General features: G+C 51.9%; 1 protein-coding gene across 1 annotated transcript in view; it reads left to right on the top strand.

Annotated features, from left to right (window-relative positions):
• Positions 1-7,278: 7,278 nt before the first annotated feature.
• Positions 7,279-14,036, top strand: part of LOC140902309 (galectin-9) — a 37,285-nt gene continuing 30,527 nt past the window's right edge. Inside the window, exons 1-3 of the mRNA XM_073322263.1 lie at positions 7,279-7,308; positions 8,971-9,059; positions 13,112-13,310. Coding sequence (XP_073178364.1) covers positions 7,279-7,308; positions 8,971-9,059; positions 13,112-13,310 — 318 coding nt within the window. The remainder of the gene's footprint in view (positions 7,309-8,970; positions 9,060-13,111; positions 13,311-14,036) is intronic.

The following is a 14,036-nucleotide window of genomic DNA, read 5'->3' as shown; positions in this document are numbered from 1 at the left end:
CCTTAGAAGTCAATGGGAATTTTGCCACTGGCTTCAGTGGGTGCAGGACTGAGCCTTTAGTGACAAGTGCATTTTAGTATTGAATTCTGCCTAACTATACAGGAGATGAGGACAACACCAGCATCCAAAGACAGGGACATTAACTACCTCAGCTGTTCTGAAAGCATCAATTTATACTATGTGAGGATGATTCTAAAACCTCTCCCCTGTGTGTTTCAAAGTGGCTAGCCAGCCTCCCTGTGCTGGGATGTGTCATGTGCGCAGGGACAGGGATGGAAAGATTGAGGAGGATCTGCCCTGTGGCCTCTATAACAGGGAGTCCCTGAAATGAAGAGCAATGGGAGGGGTGCTTACATGACGCTGGATAACGATTTCAGAACTGCTTATGTGACGGAGGCACCTAAATCCCATTGACTTCCAGTGAGACTTAGGGCTTGTCTACACTGGGAAATTCAGAGACAAAACTATACTCCTATAATTATACTGCGAAAGTTATATCGGTATCAGAGGGCTGCACACATTGGTACATCTGCAGGCCAAATGCATTGCACTCACCGGGGCTTGTTGCGTTCCTCCCTTTCCTCGCCACAAGCTCTGTGTGTTACCCTCCCATTTGTCTTTCTTCTAGGCAGGGGGGCTGGAACTATTTTTGTAGTGGGGGTCCAGAGAGCCACTAAACCAAACCGTAACCCCAGAATATAAGGGAAACCACTTCAAGACAGGGGGTGCTGCAGCACCCCCAACACTCTTAGTTCCAGCACGTATGATTCTAGGGACTCCCTGAGCTCCCCAGGCCCCCCTCTTATGGGAGGGGCTCTGTGTGCCCCCCTCCCTCATCCCACGGTCTCCCCTTTCCCACCATGCCAGGGGCTCTGGGTTTCCCCTCCCTCATCCTCATCCCAAGGTCTCCACTTCCCCACCACGCCAGGGGCTCTGTGTCCCCCTGTTCCTCACCCCCCCCATGCTTGGGTCCCCTCTTCTTCCTTTCCTCACTATGCCATGGGCTCTGTGTCCCCCATATCCTTCTCCCATACCACTGTCCCGCATTCTCACCCCCTCCACTGGCCCCTCCTTCTCCCTTATTCTCCCTCTCTGGGGACAGAGGCTCCATGTGTCCCCTCATTCCCCCCTTACTCTCCATGGCCCCCATTCCCCTTTTTGGCTCCATTCCAGGGGCCCCCTCTCCAAACTCCTGCTGGGGTTCTGTATGCTGCCCATCCCCCCATACCAGTGTCTCCATTCTTCTTCTTATTATTATTTATGAGGTGTATTATGGTAGCACCTAGACCTTCCACCTTAAAGCAGGAGTGAGCCTTGGCGAGAGGATTGGGGTGGGGGGGCGCAGAGGGGTGCACTAGCAATTCCCACCAGTAGCGGATCCAAGCTCTCCCCCCTGACTTTCCGCAGCCCGGAGGGGCTGTTCTTCAGGTGGCTGAGTGAAGCTAACTCCGTGCACATCCGGATGCTCCCGGAGGGAGAGTGGGTGAATCTGGAGTAGAAGGGTAATGATGGCTGCCCTTCCTGCTCTCAGCCGGTGCCCACAGGGTGAGCAGGCTGCCACAGGCCCTGCTAGTGTAGCCACAGAGCAGACGGAGAGCTTGTCACGGTCAGAAATGCCAAGCTGGATTTCCAGCTGAAACCTGCTGAGCTCACCCTGGGAGTATTCCCAACCGAGGAGATTCATAAACTGCAAGGCCAGAAGGGACCATTGTGCTACTCTAGACTGCCCTGACTAGCACAGGCCAGAGAACTGACCAAAATCATTCCTAGGGCAGATCTTTTAGAAAAAACATCCCATCTTTGTTGAAAAATGGCCTGTGATGGAGAATCCACTATAACCTGGGAATTGTCGCAATGGTTAATTATTCTCACTGTTAAACATTCACACCTTATTTCCAGTCTGAACTTGTCTTCCTTCAACTTCCAGCCATTGGATAATTTTAGACCTTTCTCTGCTAGCTTGAAGAGCCTGTTATTAAATATTTGTTCCCCTGGTAGGTACTTACAGACTGTGATCAAGTCACCCCTTACCAATCACCCCTTACCCATCTCTTTGTTGAACTAAATAGGTTGATCACCTTGAGTCTATCACCATAAGGCAGATTTTCTAATCATTTAATCATTCTTGTTGCTCTTCTCTGAACCCTCTCCAGTTTATCAACATCCCTTGTGAACTGTGGGCACCAGAACTGGATACAGAATCACAGTAGCAGTCGCACCAGTGCCAAATACAAAAGTAAAATCACCTCTCTGCTCCTACTCGAGAGTCCCCTGTTTATTCAGCCAAGGATCACAATAGCCATTTTGGCCACAGTGTCACACTGGGAAGCTCATGTTCGGCTGATTCTCCACCATGACCCCCAAATTTTTTTCAGAGTCGCTGCTTCCCAGGAGAGAGTCCCCAATCCTGTACGTGTGGCCTGCATTCTTTGTTCCTAGTTGTATACATCTGCATTTAGCTGTATTAAACTGCAGCCCAGACACGGCCCAGGGATCAACACTGCAGTGAATTGGATTCATGATAGGCTGCCCCTTCAAACACCACCACTTGCCACCTAGCGCTCACTGGCACGGGGGCCCGAGTGTAGTGTTGTTCAGCAGAAGATGGGCGTGGGCAGCTTAGGAGAAATATGTGTCACTCCCAGAAGTCCCCAACTGCTGGGTGTAGCTCTTGATCCCTTGCCAACAGGTTCACAGTGGAGAAGGGACAGGCATCTTGCCTTGTCTCCTCGAAAGTCTGGTGATGGGGCCTGAGGCAAAGGTAATCCAAGTTAGAGGAAGTCATGGGATTGTAGCACACCCCATATGCCCCTCCTACCACTGATCCCTGCTTGGGTGTGTCAGCACCTGACAATTCCTGTTACTGAGCTGGAATTCCTGCATCCTCTGCTCTTGTTTACTTCTCATTAAAGATGTGTCTTTGTTACCTCTTCATTCCGCCCCCTCCCCATCTCTCTCTAATCCAGCACTGGGGAGTTCCCTAGGACACTTTCCCCTAGTGTCCCAGCCTCCTGCTCTTATCTGCTACAGGTACCAAGGTGACCGGGGGTGCGGGAGGGGACTGTCAGGGGAAGAGGCTACACTTGCGAGTTACAGCGCAATAAAGCCACCCAGAGCGCTGTACCTCACTCCCCGTCCACACTGGCAAGGCATGTACAGCGCTGTGTCTCGCGGCTACGGCGCTGCTGGACTCCACCTCCCCCAGAGGATCAACAGCTGCTCCGCATTGGCTGAGACGCTCCAGCTCCAGTGTAAACGGGGAGTAACGTTATTACGCACTGACTGACCTCCGGAAACACCCCATTAGCCTTTTACCTGAAGCGTCCTCTCTTGTTTTGTTGTGAACTCCGGACGCGGCAGTGCCATTTCAAAGCTCCGTTTCGGGGGCTGCTTATCAAAAAACCAAACACAGCCACTGCTGGCTTTGAATGAGCGAGAGGCAGGCAGGGGGGGTCCGTTTGGAGTGCCGACAGCTAATGTTTGCTTGAAGAGAGAGGCAGCGGGGAAGGCGGTTGAGGTCCGTTTAGCGAGCGGCTGCTTAACTCATCTATGAGGAAAAAAGAAACAGCTGCCATTTGCTTTCAGTGAGTGAGAGAGAGGTGGGGGAGTGAGGGGGGTCTGTATTTACAAGACAGCGTGCTGACACATTCTCAGCACCCCAAAAACCCACTCTCTCCCCACCACACGCTCTCTGTCACGCTCCACCCCACCCTCATTTGAAAAGCACGTTGCAGCCACTTGAATGCTGGGCTAGCTGCCCACAATGCACCACTCCAAATGCAGCTGCAAATGCTGCAAATGTGGCCACCACAGTGCGCTGTCAGCTGTCAGTGTGGACAGACTGCAGCACTTTCCCTACTCAGCTGTACGAAGGCGGGTTTAACTCACGGCGCTGTACATCTGTAAGTGTAGCCAAGGCCTAAGCCACTGATGCATGGAGTAAGATTTGGATACTTTGTCCACCAGCGGGCTCCCAGGGGTGACCATTGAAACAGGCTTGCAGTGAAGAGATGTGTGGTTGCTAAGCCTTCTGTACCCAGCACTGAAGATCAGATACAAGGTGGGCGTGAGCCAAGCCAGAAACTCCCTGGAACAGTGGTTCCCAAACTTTAACAACTCATGAACCCCTTTCACAAAAATATCAAATCTTGCCAACCCTGTCCTGAAAATGAATATTTCCAGGGATTTTCTCCCTTACCTGAGTGTAAATTATAGAGACAGTGATCTTGGAAATAATTTGTTAATTTATGACATGCTTATTACACACTATTTATTATTACATTATTATTTATCATTACATTATTAATTTTATTACATTATGAAAACAGCAACACTCTTCCAAGATTTCACTTTTGTAGCTCATATCACTTTGATTAAGCCTCCTACATGTTTCGTCAAGGAGTACCAGACGTGAAACAGTATGAAGGTATTTAAGAATCCAACTCAAATAAAGAGTTCCTCCCACAAGCATTCGGGTCTTGAGCAGTCCAGGCAAACAGCGCACAACTACAACAAAGCTTAAACTTGTTCTGCCAGGAAGTAATGGTCACGTGGCTCAAGCTGCCAGCCCCCAGTCCCCAAGGGGCGTGGGCTACCAGCCCCGGCGCCTGGGGTCCCTAGGGATAGCTCTGTCCGCCATTACAGAATTTTTTTCTGAGAACCCCCTGATACATTTCGCGAACCCCCAAGGGTTCACGAACTCCAGTTTGGGAACCACTGCCCTGGACTAATACTGCTGATATCAAGGCCAGAGGGCCCCAAGCCAACGTGAGCATCATCAACTGCACAGCTCTCAGACTTAACCCACACAACTCATCTTGGCAACTCCAGTGCCAGGACTGACCATGGCTCAGTCAGCTCAGGCAGGGGAGCAGGGGTGGGGGAGCACCCTGCACATCAGTAGATCCCCAGAGTCATTTTATCCCAGGTCTGACAAGGAAGGTGGACACACTGACCTGACTCCACCATTCCCTGCACCTGAGGTCAAAGCACAGTCCCTCCCCTGCTAGGGTGTCTGCCAGGTAGCCTGCCACCCAGAGCTGAGCCAGTGCAGGGCCAGCTCACGTATCCAGCTGGGTCTCGGTAACACAGGTGAGGTTGGGGCACGGCTGGCGATGGATTTATTCAAAACCAATCTGAGCAGCCAGTTTGGGACCCTGCCCCAGGCTGCCCCAGGCTCCTGGGAGACAATCTCAAGCAGAACATATAATACTTGGCCCAGGTCTACAGCTGATGACCAGGTGATAGCTCCCTGAGGAACATGACATCACAGATTGACAGCTGTCTGGGGTGCTGCATAGCTGAGCTGGGGGGGTCACAAGAAGGGAGATGCAGTGCTGTACTGTCCTCGGCTATGGGCTGGAGGAAAAATCCTAGAGAGGGACCTGTGCGGGTAGGGGGAAGATGTTGGAAGATAGGGGATAAGGGGGGATGAGATGAGAACCCATAGTGAAGGGGGAGAAGGGACAAGACAGGGAAAGTTGGGGGGAGGAGGGACGTGAGAGGAGAGTCTTGGGGGTGACTGGGAGAGGGGAACTTGGGGAGGGGGGACTGGAGTGGGGAACTTGGTGGGAGTGGGAGACGTGTGAGTAGAACCCCTAGGGGAGGTGGGGATATTTGGGGGGACAATGTTTAGTTTTTCCAAAAGCTCCAGCTCCTAGAGTCATGTTAACACCTGAGAATCTCAGCTTTCATTCCAAAGAGTAAAAGTTTTAGCTCTCCTGTTTGCCTAGGTAACTTGAAACCATGATGCCCAAGGCTCAGAAATCAGAACCCCAATGAATTATAGATCACATCTCCTGATTTTAAGCTTATCTGATGGTCCTTGGGGTCTTGTGGACCTGTCCTCCTGAGAGCCCCCCCAAAACCCTACAGCTGTATGCACATTGCACCCAGTAGGTACCATTGGCAGGGTAGAGCTTGGACTTAGCCCCCCTTGGGCAATCTCAATGCCCTTGGGCATGCTCAGTTGCATTGCTGAGCTCAAGGACATTCTGGGAGAACCCACCCCACAATGTTCAAGGTCACCGGGGAACCATACATTGCACAGGGGCCAGCGTAGGGCACTCAGGGGGGTGGGGGAGTGACACTGCCCCTGGGTGGACTAGGCTGGAAGGCTGGGGCAGAGTATGGCATGGGCTGGGCGGGTAAGGTCCTGGGGCCAGCGGTTGCAGCAGGGATGGCTGCACAGAGATGGGCAGCTCCACAGGGATCTCCCCGGTTTCCCCTGTGCTGAGGTCAGTGGCCACCCTGCCTAGGAAGCACTTGACTTTCAGTGGGTGACTCCGCTGCATCCTGCATTCGCCACTTGATACGTTGGGAGGTGTGCCCTTAGAAGCATGTGTTCATTGCTGGCTAGGGGACCATGGGGCCAGCACACAACACTTCTCAGCTGCAGAGAAGGTCTCAGAAAGTCCTGAAACCTAGCCTCAGGATTGTGGCCACAAGAGAGAATCTCTGCAGGTCCAGAGCCAGGCTGAGCCCCAGCTCCACGCTAAAGGAAGAGGCGGGTCAGGCCAAAGGGCATTAACTCTTTCCATCCTTCCAATCTCATTCCCCGAACAAACCCCGTCTGGGTGAGCAGGCCTTACAGTCCACAGGCTACTGCCAGGGTTGTGTCAAGACACCACTGCCATGTCCCTGAGCACTGGAGTCACGCCAACCAGAGAGCACAGAGTGGTGTCCGTGGATCAGGGTTAGCCAGGTAGGTCTGGATTCAACAGGCACAAAAGACACTGGTGTCTTTAAAAGTGGAAAGTCTCTTACCCAGCTCAAAAGCAGCCAAGTAACTGTCTGAGAGCCTGGTGGGAACTGACAACAGCTGCACTTGAAAGGGGAACTGGTGGCAGAGACAGGAAGCAGGGTGTGCGAGCAGGTGGCAATGCTCCTGGACTCTCACCCCATGGCAGCTGCATTTTACTTCCCCTTTCTTGCCAGTTCCTCAAGTCATTGGCACCGATTATGGTCCTGGGATGGCAACGCCAGAGACCCTGCCATAGAGAACCATGATGCATCCGATGAAGTGAGCTGTAGCTCACGAAAGCTTAGGTTCAAATAAATTGGTTAGTCTCTAAGGTGCCACAAGTCCTCCTTTTCTTTTTGCGGATACAGACTAACACGCCTGCTACTCTGAAACCCTTAATCAAAGCACACCTGGTGGCAGGAGAGAGATAACCCGCCCACATTCTGTGCTTGCAGCTCGGAAACGAAACCTAAAGAGTCACAGAGAGCCACCGGGGGCTACCACGAGCAGCAGCAGCAGCATTGGAAAAGTTCAGCATGGCTTTCCAGCAGCCTATTCTCAACCCGGTGAGTCAGGCTGGGTGGGAGCTGAACACCTGGAGATGCACACTGTCTTCTCTCTTCAGGAGACATCTGTCAGGGCTAGGGTGACCAGACAGCAAGTGTGAAAAATCGGGACGGACGGGGAAGGGGCAATAGGGTCCTGGGCGGGGGGGATAATTGGGTCATATATAAGACAAAGCCCCTAATATCGGGATGGTCCAGAAAATATCTGGACATATTTCTGGACATATTATCTGGACATAATATCGGGATGGGCCAGATAATATCGGGATATATTTCTATCAGGTGGATAGAAAACTGGCTAGATTGTTGGGCTCAACGGGTAGCGATCAACAGCTCAACGTCTAGTTGGCAGCCGGTATCAAGTGGAGTGCCACAGGGGTCAGTCCTGGGGCTGGTTTTGTTCAACATCTTTATTAATGATCTGGATGATGGGATGGATTGCACCCTCAGCAAGTTCGCAGCTGACGCTAAGCTGGGGGGAGAGGTAGATACGCTGGAGGGTAGGGATAGGGTCCAGAGTGACCTAGACAAATTGGAGGATTGGGCCAAAAGAAATCTGATGAGGTTCAACAAGGACAAGTGCAGAGACCTGAACTTAGGAAGGAAGAATCCCATGTACCGCTACAGGCTGGGGACCGACTGGCGAAGCAGCAGTTCTGCAGAAAAGGACCTGGGGATTACAGTGGACGAGAAGCTGGATAAGAGTCAGCAGTGTGCCCTCGTTGCCAAGAAGGCCAATGGCATATTGGGCTGCATTAGTAGGAGTGTTGCCAGCAGATCGAGGGACGTGATTATTCCCCTCTATTCGGCACTGGTGAGGCAACACTTGGAGTACTGTGTCCAGTTTTGATCCCCCCACTAGAGAAGGGATGTGGACAACTTGGAGAGAGTCCAGTGGAGGGCAACAAAAATGATTATGGGGCTGGGGCACATGACTTACAAGGAGAGGCAGAGGGAACTGGGGTTATTTAGTTTGCAGAAGAGAAGAGTGAGGGGAGATTTGATAGCAGCCTTCAACTACCTGAAGGGGGTTTCCAAAGAGGATGGAGTTTGGCTGTTCTCAGTGGTGGCAGATGACAGAACAAGGAGCAATGGTCTCAAGTTGCAGTGGGGGAGGTCCAGGTTGGATACTAGGAAACACTATTTCACTAGGAGGGTGGTGAAGCACTGGAAGGGGTTACCTGGGGAGGTAACCACTGAATGCATCCAATGAAGTGAGCTGTAGCTCACGAAAGCTTATGCTCAAATAAATTTGTTAGTCTCCAAGGTGCCACAAGTAATCCTTTTCTTTCTAGGGAGGTGGTGGAATCTCCATCCGTAGAGGTTTTTAAGGTCAGGCTTGACAGAGCCCTGGCTGGGATAATTTACTTGGTGTCGGTCCAGCTTTGAGCAGGGGGTTGGACTAGATGACCTCCTGAGGTCTCTTCCAACCCTAATCTTCTATGATTCTATGATCTGGTCACCCAGTAAGGGCCCTGATAGAGAGAAGCTCCCCAGCCACAATGTCCCAATACTGGGAGACACAGCAGAACACCTGCAGTAGGGCCCTGTGAAAATTACTACCCCACTGGCCAGTGTAGGTGTACGTGTATGTGCAGGGTATGTGCAGGGCAGTGTATGGTTCCTCTGCTGCCCTTAAAACTGTGGGGTGGTTTCTTCCAGAGCGTCCCCTATTCTGGACCCATCTTTGGAGGCCTGTGTGAAGGGAAGATGGTGTTAATCCAAGGAATAGTCCAAACCTTCGTGAAAAGGTTGGTGCTATTTACCCCATCCTGTGCTGCATTTCACCCGCTTCCCCCACCAGCACTCCATCTGGACTCAGCTCAACCAGGCCCTTGTGCAATCAGCACTCAACAGCTCTCCACTACCCCTCCCTCCTCACTCACCAAGTCCCCCTCCCCCCTCACTCACCAAGTCCCCCTCCCCTCCTTCACCGCGCCACTAACTCTGAGCTGTCCTTACTGTCATCCTTCACCAGCACGGCTTCTCCACCAGGCTCCTCCTGGCTGCTGTTAAGGTTCACCCCCTCCACTGGCCCCTCTCTCTCCCTGTTCTCCTCTCTCTTCCTGGCTCCTTTCCCTGCCGCTTAGCTGCACAGACCATGACTCTATTCCCCATACTAAACCGCCTCCCCTGAATCACCTGCCTCTCAACAAACTCCTCACCTCTCACTCCTCCACCATGGTTTCTACTCCCACTGCCCCAGCTCTCTGAAAAGGACTACAGGTAACTGTGAAACCCAGCTTCCAGAGCAATGCAGCAGCTGAGAGGGTGAAGGTGTTCCTTGGAGGTACGAATAGGGGAAGATGAAGTAAGGAGGTGCTGTCACCCCTATATGGCATTGATGAGACCATCACTGGGTACCAGGACAAGCTTGGTGTCCACACTTCAAACAGGTTGACTCACAGTTTCAGGACTTTAAGGCCAGAAGGGACCATTAGATCATCTAGTCTGACCTCATGTGTAGTACAGGCCATCACATTTCACCCAGTTACCCCTGCATTGAGCCCAATCATTTGCATTTGCTAAAGCACATTCCTGAAAGGCAGCCAGTCTGGGTCTGAAGACATCAAGAGATGAGAATCCACCACTTTCCGGGAGTTTGTTCCGATGGTTAATCAGCCTCCCTGGTAAACATTTGACTGTAATTTCTAATTTTACATTAGTCTGGCTTCAGCTTCCAGCCACTGGTTCTTGTTTGGCCTTTCTCCACTAGGTCAAAGAGCCCTCTAGTAGCCAGTATTTTCTCCTTGTGAAGGTGCTTGTGCAACGCCAACAGACCCTGTTCGTCAGTGGGCAGAATTGAACCGGGAACCTCTGGAGCCAAAAGCCAACTGGCTGTTAGCTAAGGCTGTAGTGCAAACTCTCTCTCTCTCTCTCTCTCTCTCAGTGCCACTAGATGGGACAGAACACCACACACAAGGCATGGGAGTTACACTTGTGCACTGTCACCAAGTCACCTTTTGATCCTCCTTATGATAAGACAGAGAGATTGAACTCCTTAAGTCTCTTCTTGACAGGCATTTTCTCCAGCCCTTAAATCATTTTTGTGTCTCTTTTCTGCACTGTCTCCTATTTACACCATCCTTTTTACTATGTGGCAATCAGAACGAGGCGCAGTCTCCAGTATTCCTCTCACCAGTGCCAATGTTGACAGAAAGGGAAAGTTCAGAAAAGAATGAGAATAACGCTCCAAGGGCTGGACAAGCTGCCGCACAGGGCAGGACTAAAGGAGCTCCGTCTATTGAGTTTCTCCCAGAGAGAGCAAACAGGTGACGATCACGGCGCACAGAGGGCAAAGATATCTTTAATCTCACCGAGGCAGAATGAGGTCCAGTGGTTGCAAGGTGAAGTGAGACAAATCCAGGCTAGAAATAAGGAACTAATTTTTAATAGTGATCAGGTTCTTAAAAGAAGAATTTTAATAGAAGAAAAAGTAAAAAGAATCACCTCTGTAAAATCAGGATGGTAAATACCTTACAGGGTAATTAGATTCAAAACCTACAGAATCCCTCTAGGCAAAACCTTCAGTTACAAAAAGACACAAAAACAGGAATTTACATTCCATTCAGCTTATTTTATCAGCCATTTAAAGGAATCAGAATCTAACGCATATTGAGCGACATTACTTACTAAGTTCTAAGACTCCATTCCTGTTCTGTCCCCGGCAAAAGCATCACACCGACGGACAGAGAGAGAGAGAGGCTTTGTTTCTCCCTCCCCCAAGCTTTTGAAAGCTTGGTCTCCTCATTGGTCATTTTGGTCAGGTGCCAGCGAGGTTATCCTAGCTTCTTAACCCTTTACAGGTGAAAGGGTTTTCCCTCTGGCCAGGAGGGATTTTAAAGGTGTTTACCCTTCCCTTTATGTTTATGACATTCCCTCTCCCCATTGAGACAGGGCTGCCCCCAAGGGCTCCTTGCCCCTTTCCCCCTCCTCGAGGCAGGGCTGCCCCCACAGGCCTTATTCCCCCTCCCCTCTAGGTAGGGCTGTCCCATGACTGCCATCCTTCCTCCCTCGCCTCACCCGAGGCAGTGCCTCTCCCACAGCCCCATCCACCCTGCCCCCTCCACAATGTGGTGCCATCCACACCCTCAGTTGCTCCCCACACCAGGCGGGGGCTGCCCCTGTGACACTTCCCTCTGCACACTTCCCTGAAGAAAGGCCCCATCCATTGCCCCCATTGTCCCTCTGTCCATAGCCCTATCCCAAGCCTACCTGCCCCACATGGCCCCTTCTCTACCCCACCCGCATCGCCCCATGATCCCTCTGTCCCACCATAGTCCCGTCCCCGACAATGGAGGGCAGCCCCCCTACCTCCTACCCTTTGCGCAGGCAGCCCCCCATTTCTGGTGTGGACAGCCCCCATGCCCACTCCCTGTCAAGAGCAGTCCCCCACACCTGGCTCAGGAAGCCCCTTCCCTGCCCCCTGGTATGGGAAGCCCCTATGCTCCCTCCCTGCCAGGGGCAGCCCACCTCCACAGTCAGTGCCTATTCTCCCCATTCCCCCTGTGATGGGTTCCCCCCAGGGTGCCACCTGGAACTGGGGTACCACTGAGCCCCCTGACCCACCAGCCTGGGCTCCCTTTTACACTGCACTACTGTGACAAGCTACAAAGCCTTCCAGCCTGCACTTTCACCATCATACACACAGGTAGGGATACACCCAGCTGCAGTTACATGCAGGCTCTCTGACTGGCCCCTGCCTGGGAAAGCTACTCCCAGCTCCTTCGGCACACCCCCCCTCTGGAGTATAGACCCAAAATTATATCATCTTGCACTGCACATGGAACTGTACAGCATAAGCTCATAAAATTCTCCCCCTTCCTCAATGTGGAGAGAAATATGCAAAAGCCTTTTGCCCCTCAGTTATGATTTCCACACAGTGGTTTAAATAAAGCAAAAACAAAACGTATTCACTTAAAATATTTCTTTTGTAGTTATTATAAGTGATAGCAAACTGATGAAAGCAGGTTACCTAGCAAATAAGTAAAAAAAGCAAACGAAACTTAATATACTAAATAGATTGGATATGAATTAGCAGATTCTTATCCTAAGAGATGATACAAGCAGGCTGCAGATTCTTAAGGGGCAAGCTGCACTTGCTTTACAGATTGGAACCTCCAGGTATTTCAGTCACAGGCTAAAAATCCCACTAGCCTGGGTCCAGCACTTCCCCCAATTCAGTCTTTGTTCCTGAAGTGTTTCCAGGAGTCTTCTTGTGTGGGGAGTGAAGAACACCTGATGATGTCACTCCCTGCCTTATATAGCTTTTGCGTATGGACGGAATTCTTTGTTCCCAAAGCTTGGTTCCCAGACTAGTCTATGGAAAAACACTGGCATCTGGAGATGGAGTCTAGAGACATGTGGTCATAGCAGCCATTATTCAGAGGCTGTCTGTAGTTCTCAGGAAGGCTCCCAAGGTGGGAGAAAAGCTTCCCCTAAGGCCTACTGTTTTATCCTAATAGTGTGTTGCCCTGAATGGGCCCTTCCCCACTCACTATCTAGAATGAAAGCATCTTGGCTAGTGGGAGTTACCCAGGTGTAACTACATTTGAAGTACAGATACATAGTCAATATTCATCACTTCAGGTACAAAAGTGATACACATGCATACAAATAGGATAATCCTATTCAGCAAATCATAACCTTTTCAATGACATCTGACATGATTATCTTGCATAAAATACATTATGATTATGTCATAATCATATCACAATCATATCACTGTGAAGAATATGGGGTGCAATGTCACCCCCCGTCCTGGCACGGGCAGCCCCGGTCACACCATCTTGTTCTGTTTCAGTTTTGTGGTGAACCTGCGGTGCGGGAACGGGGACATCGCCTTCCATTTTAATCCGCGTTTCAACGAGGGCCGCCCAGTGGTTGTGTGCAACACCGAGCAGAACGGCTGCTGGGGGCCAGAGGAAAGGACCTACCACATGCCCTTCCAGCCAGGCATCTACTTCGAAGTGATCATCAACGTCAAAGGCCACTGCTATCAGGTGAGCACACGGCCCTGGCAGGACGGCAGCCGGGGTGGATACTCTGCTGCTGGCAGCTGCCAGGCACTGCACCACAGCCCATCAAGGGCCACTAGCTCTGCAGGGGTGATGGAGGGGAAGCAGGTCCCCTTGCTGGGACAGGACACATCAGCGAGTACCAGTCTGTGGCCTTGAGGGGAGGCCAGTACAGACCAGTCTGTGCTTCTGGGGTGCCTTGCTGGTGCCTATACTTGCAGGGGAGGCAAGTTTGTATCATTTTTGGTGGTGCCTAAGGCTCTGGGAGGGAGTTTGGGTGTGGGGTCTGGGCTGGGGCAGGGGTGAAGGAGGGTTGCGGGGGTCGGACTCTGGGAGGAGTTTGGGTGCGGGCTGCGGGCTGGGGCAGGGGGTGGTGTACAGGAGGGGGTGCTGGGGGCTAGTTCTGGGAGGGAGTTTGAGTGCGGGATCTGGGTTGGGCAGGGAGTTGGGGTACAGGAAGGGGGCTTCGGGGGTCGAGCTCTGGGAGGGAGTTTGAGTTCTGGGGCAGGGGGTCGGGTTGCGGGAGAGGGTGAGGGGTGCAGCGCTTACCTCAGGCGGCTCCCGGAAGCGACCTGCACTCTCCTCCAGCAGCAGCTCCCAGGCGGGGGCCCAGAGGGGTCTCCATGCACCGGTGCCTGCAGGCACCACCCCTGCAGCTCCCATTGGCTGTAGCTTGGGATGGTGGCAGTGCTCGGAGACACCCCAGCCCCC

The sequence above is a fragment of the Lepidochelys kempii genome, chromosome 23 (assembly GCF_965140285.1).
Source record: "Lepidochelys kempii isolate rLepKem1 chromosome 23, rLepKem1.hap1, whole genome shotgun sequence".
Lineage (NCBI taxonomy): Eukaryota > Metazoa > Chordata > Testudines > Cheloniidae > Lepidochelys > Lepidochelys kempii.
Note: the sequence above shows the minus strand (reverse complement) of the source record. Positions and strands in the feature narration are given on the sequence as shown.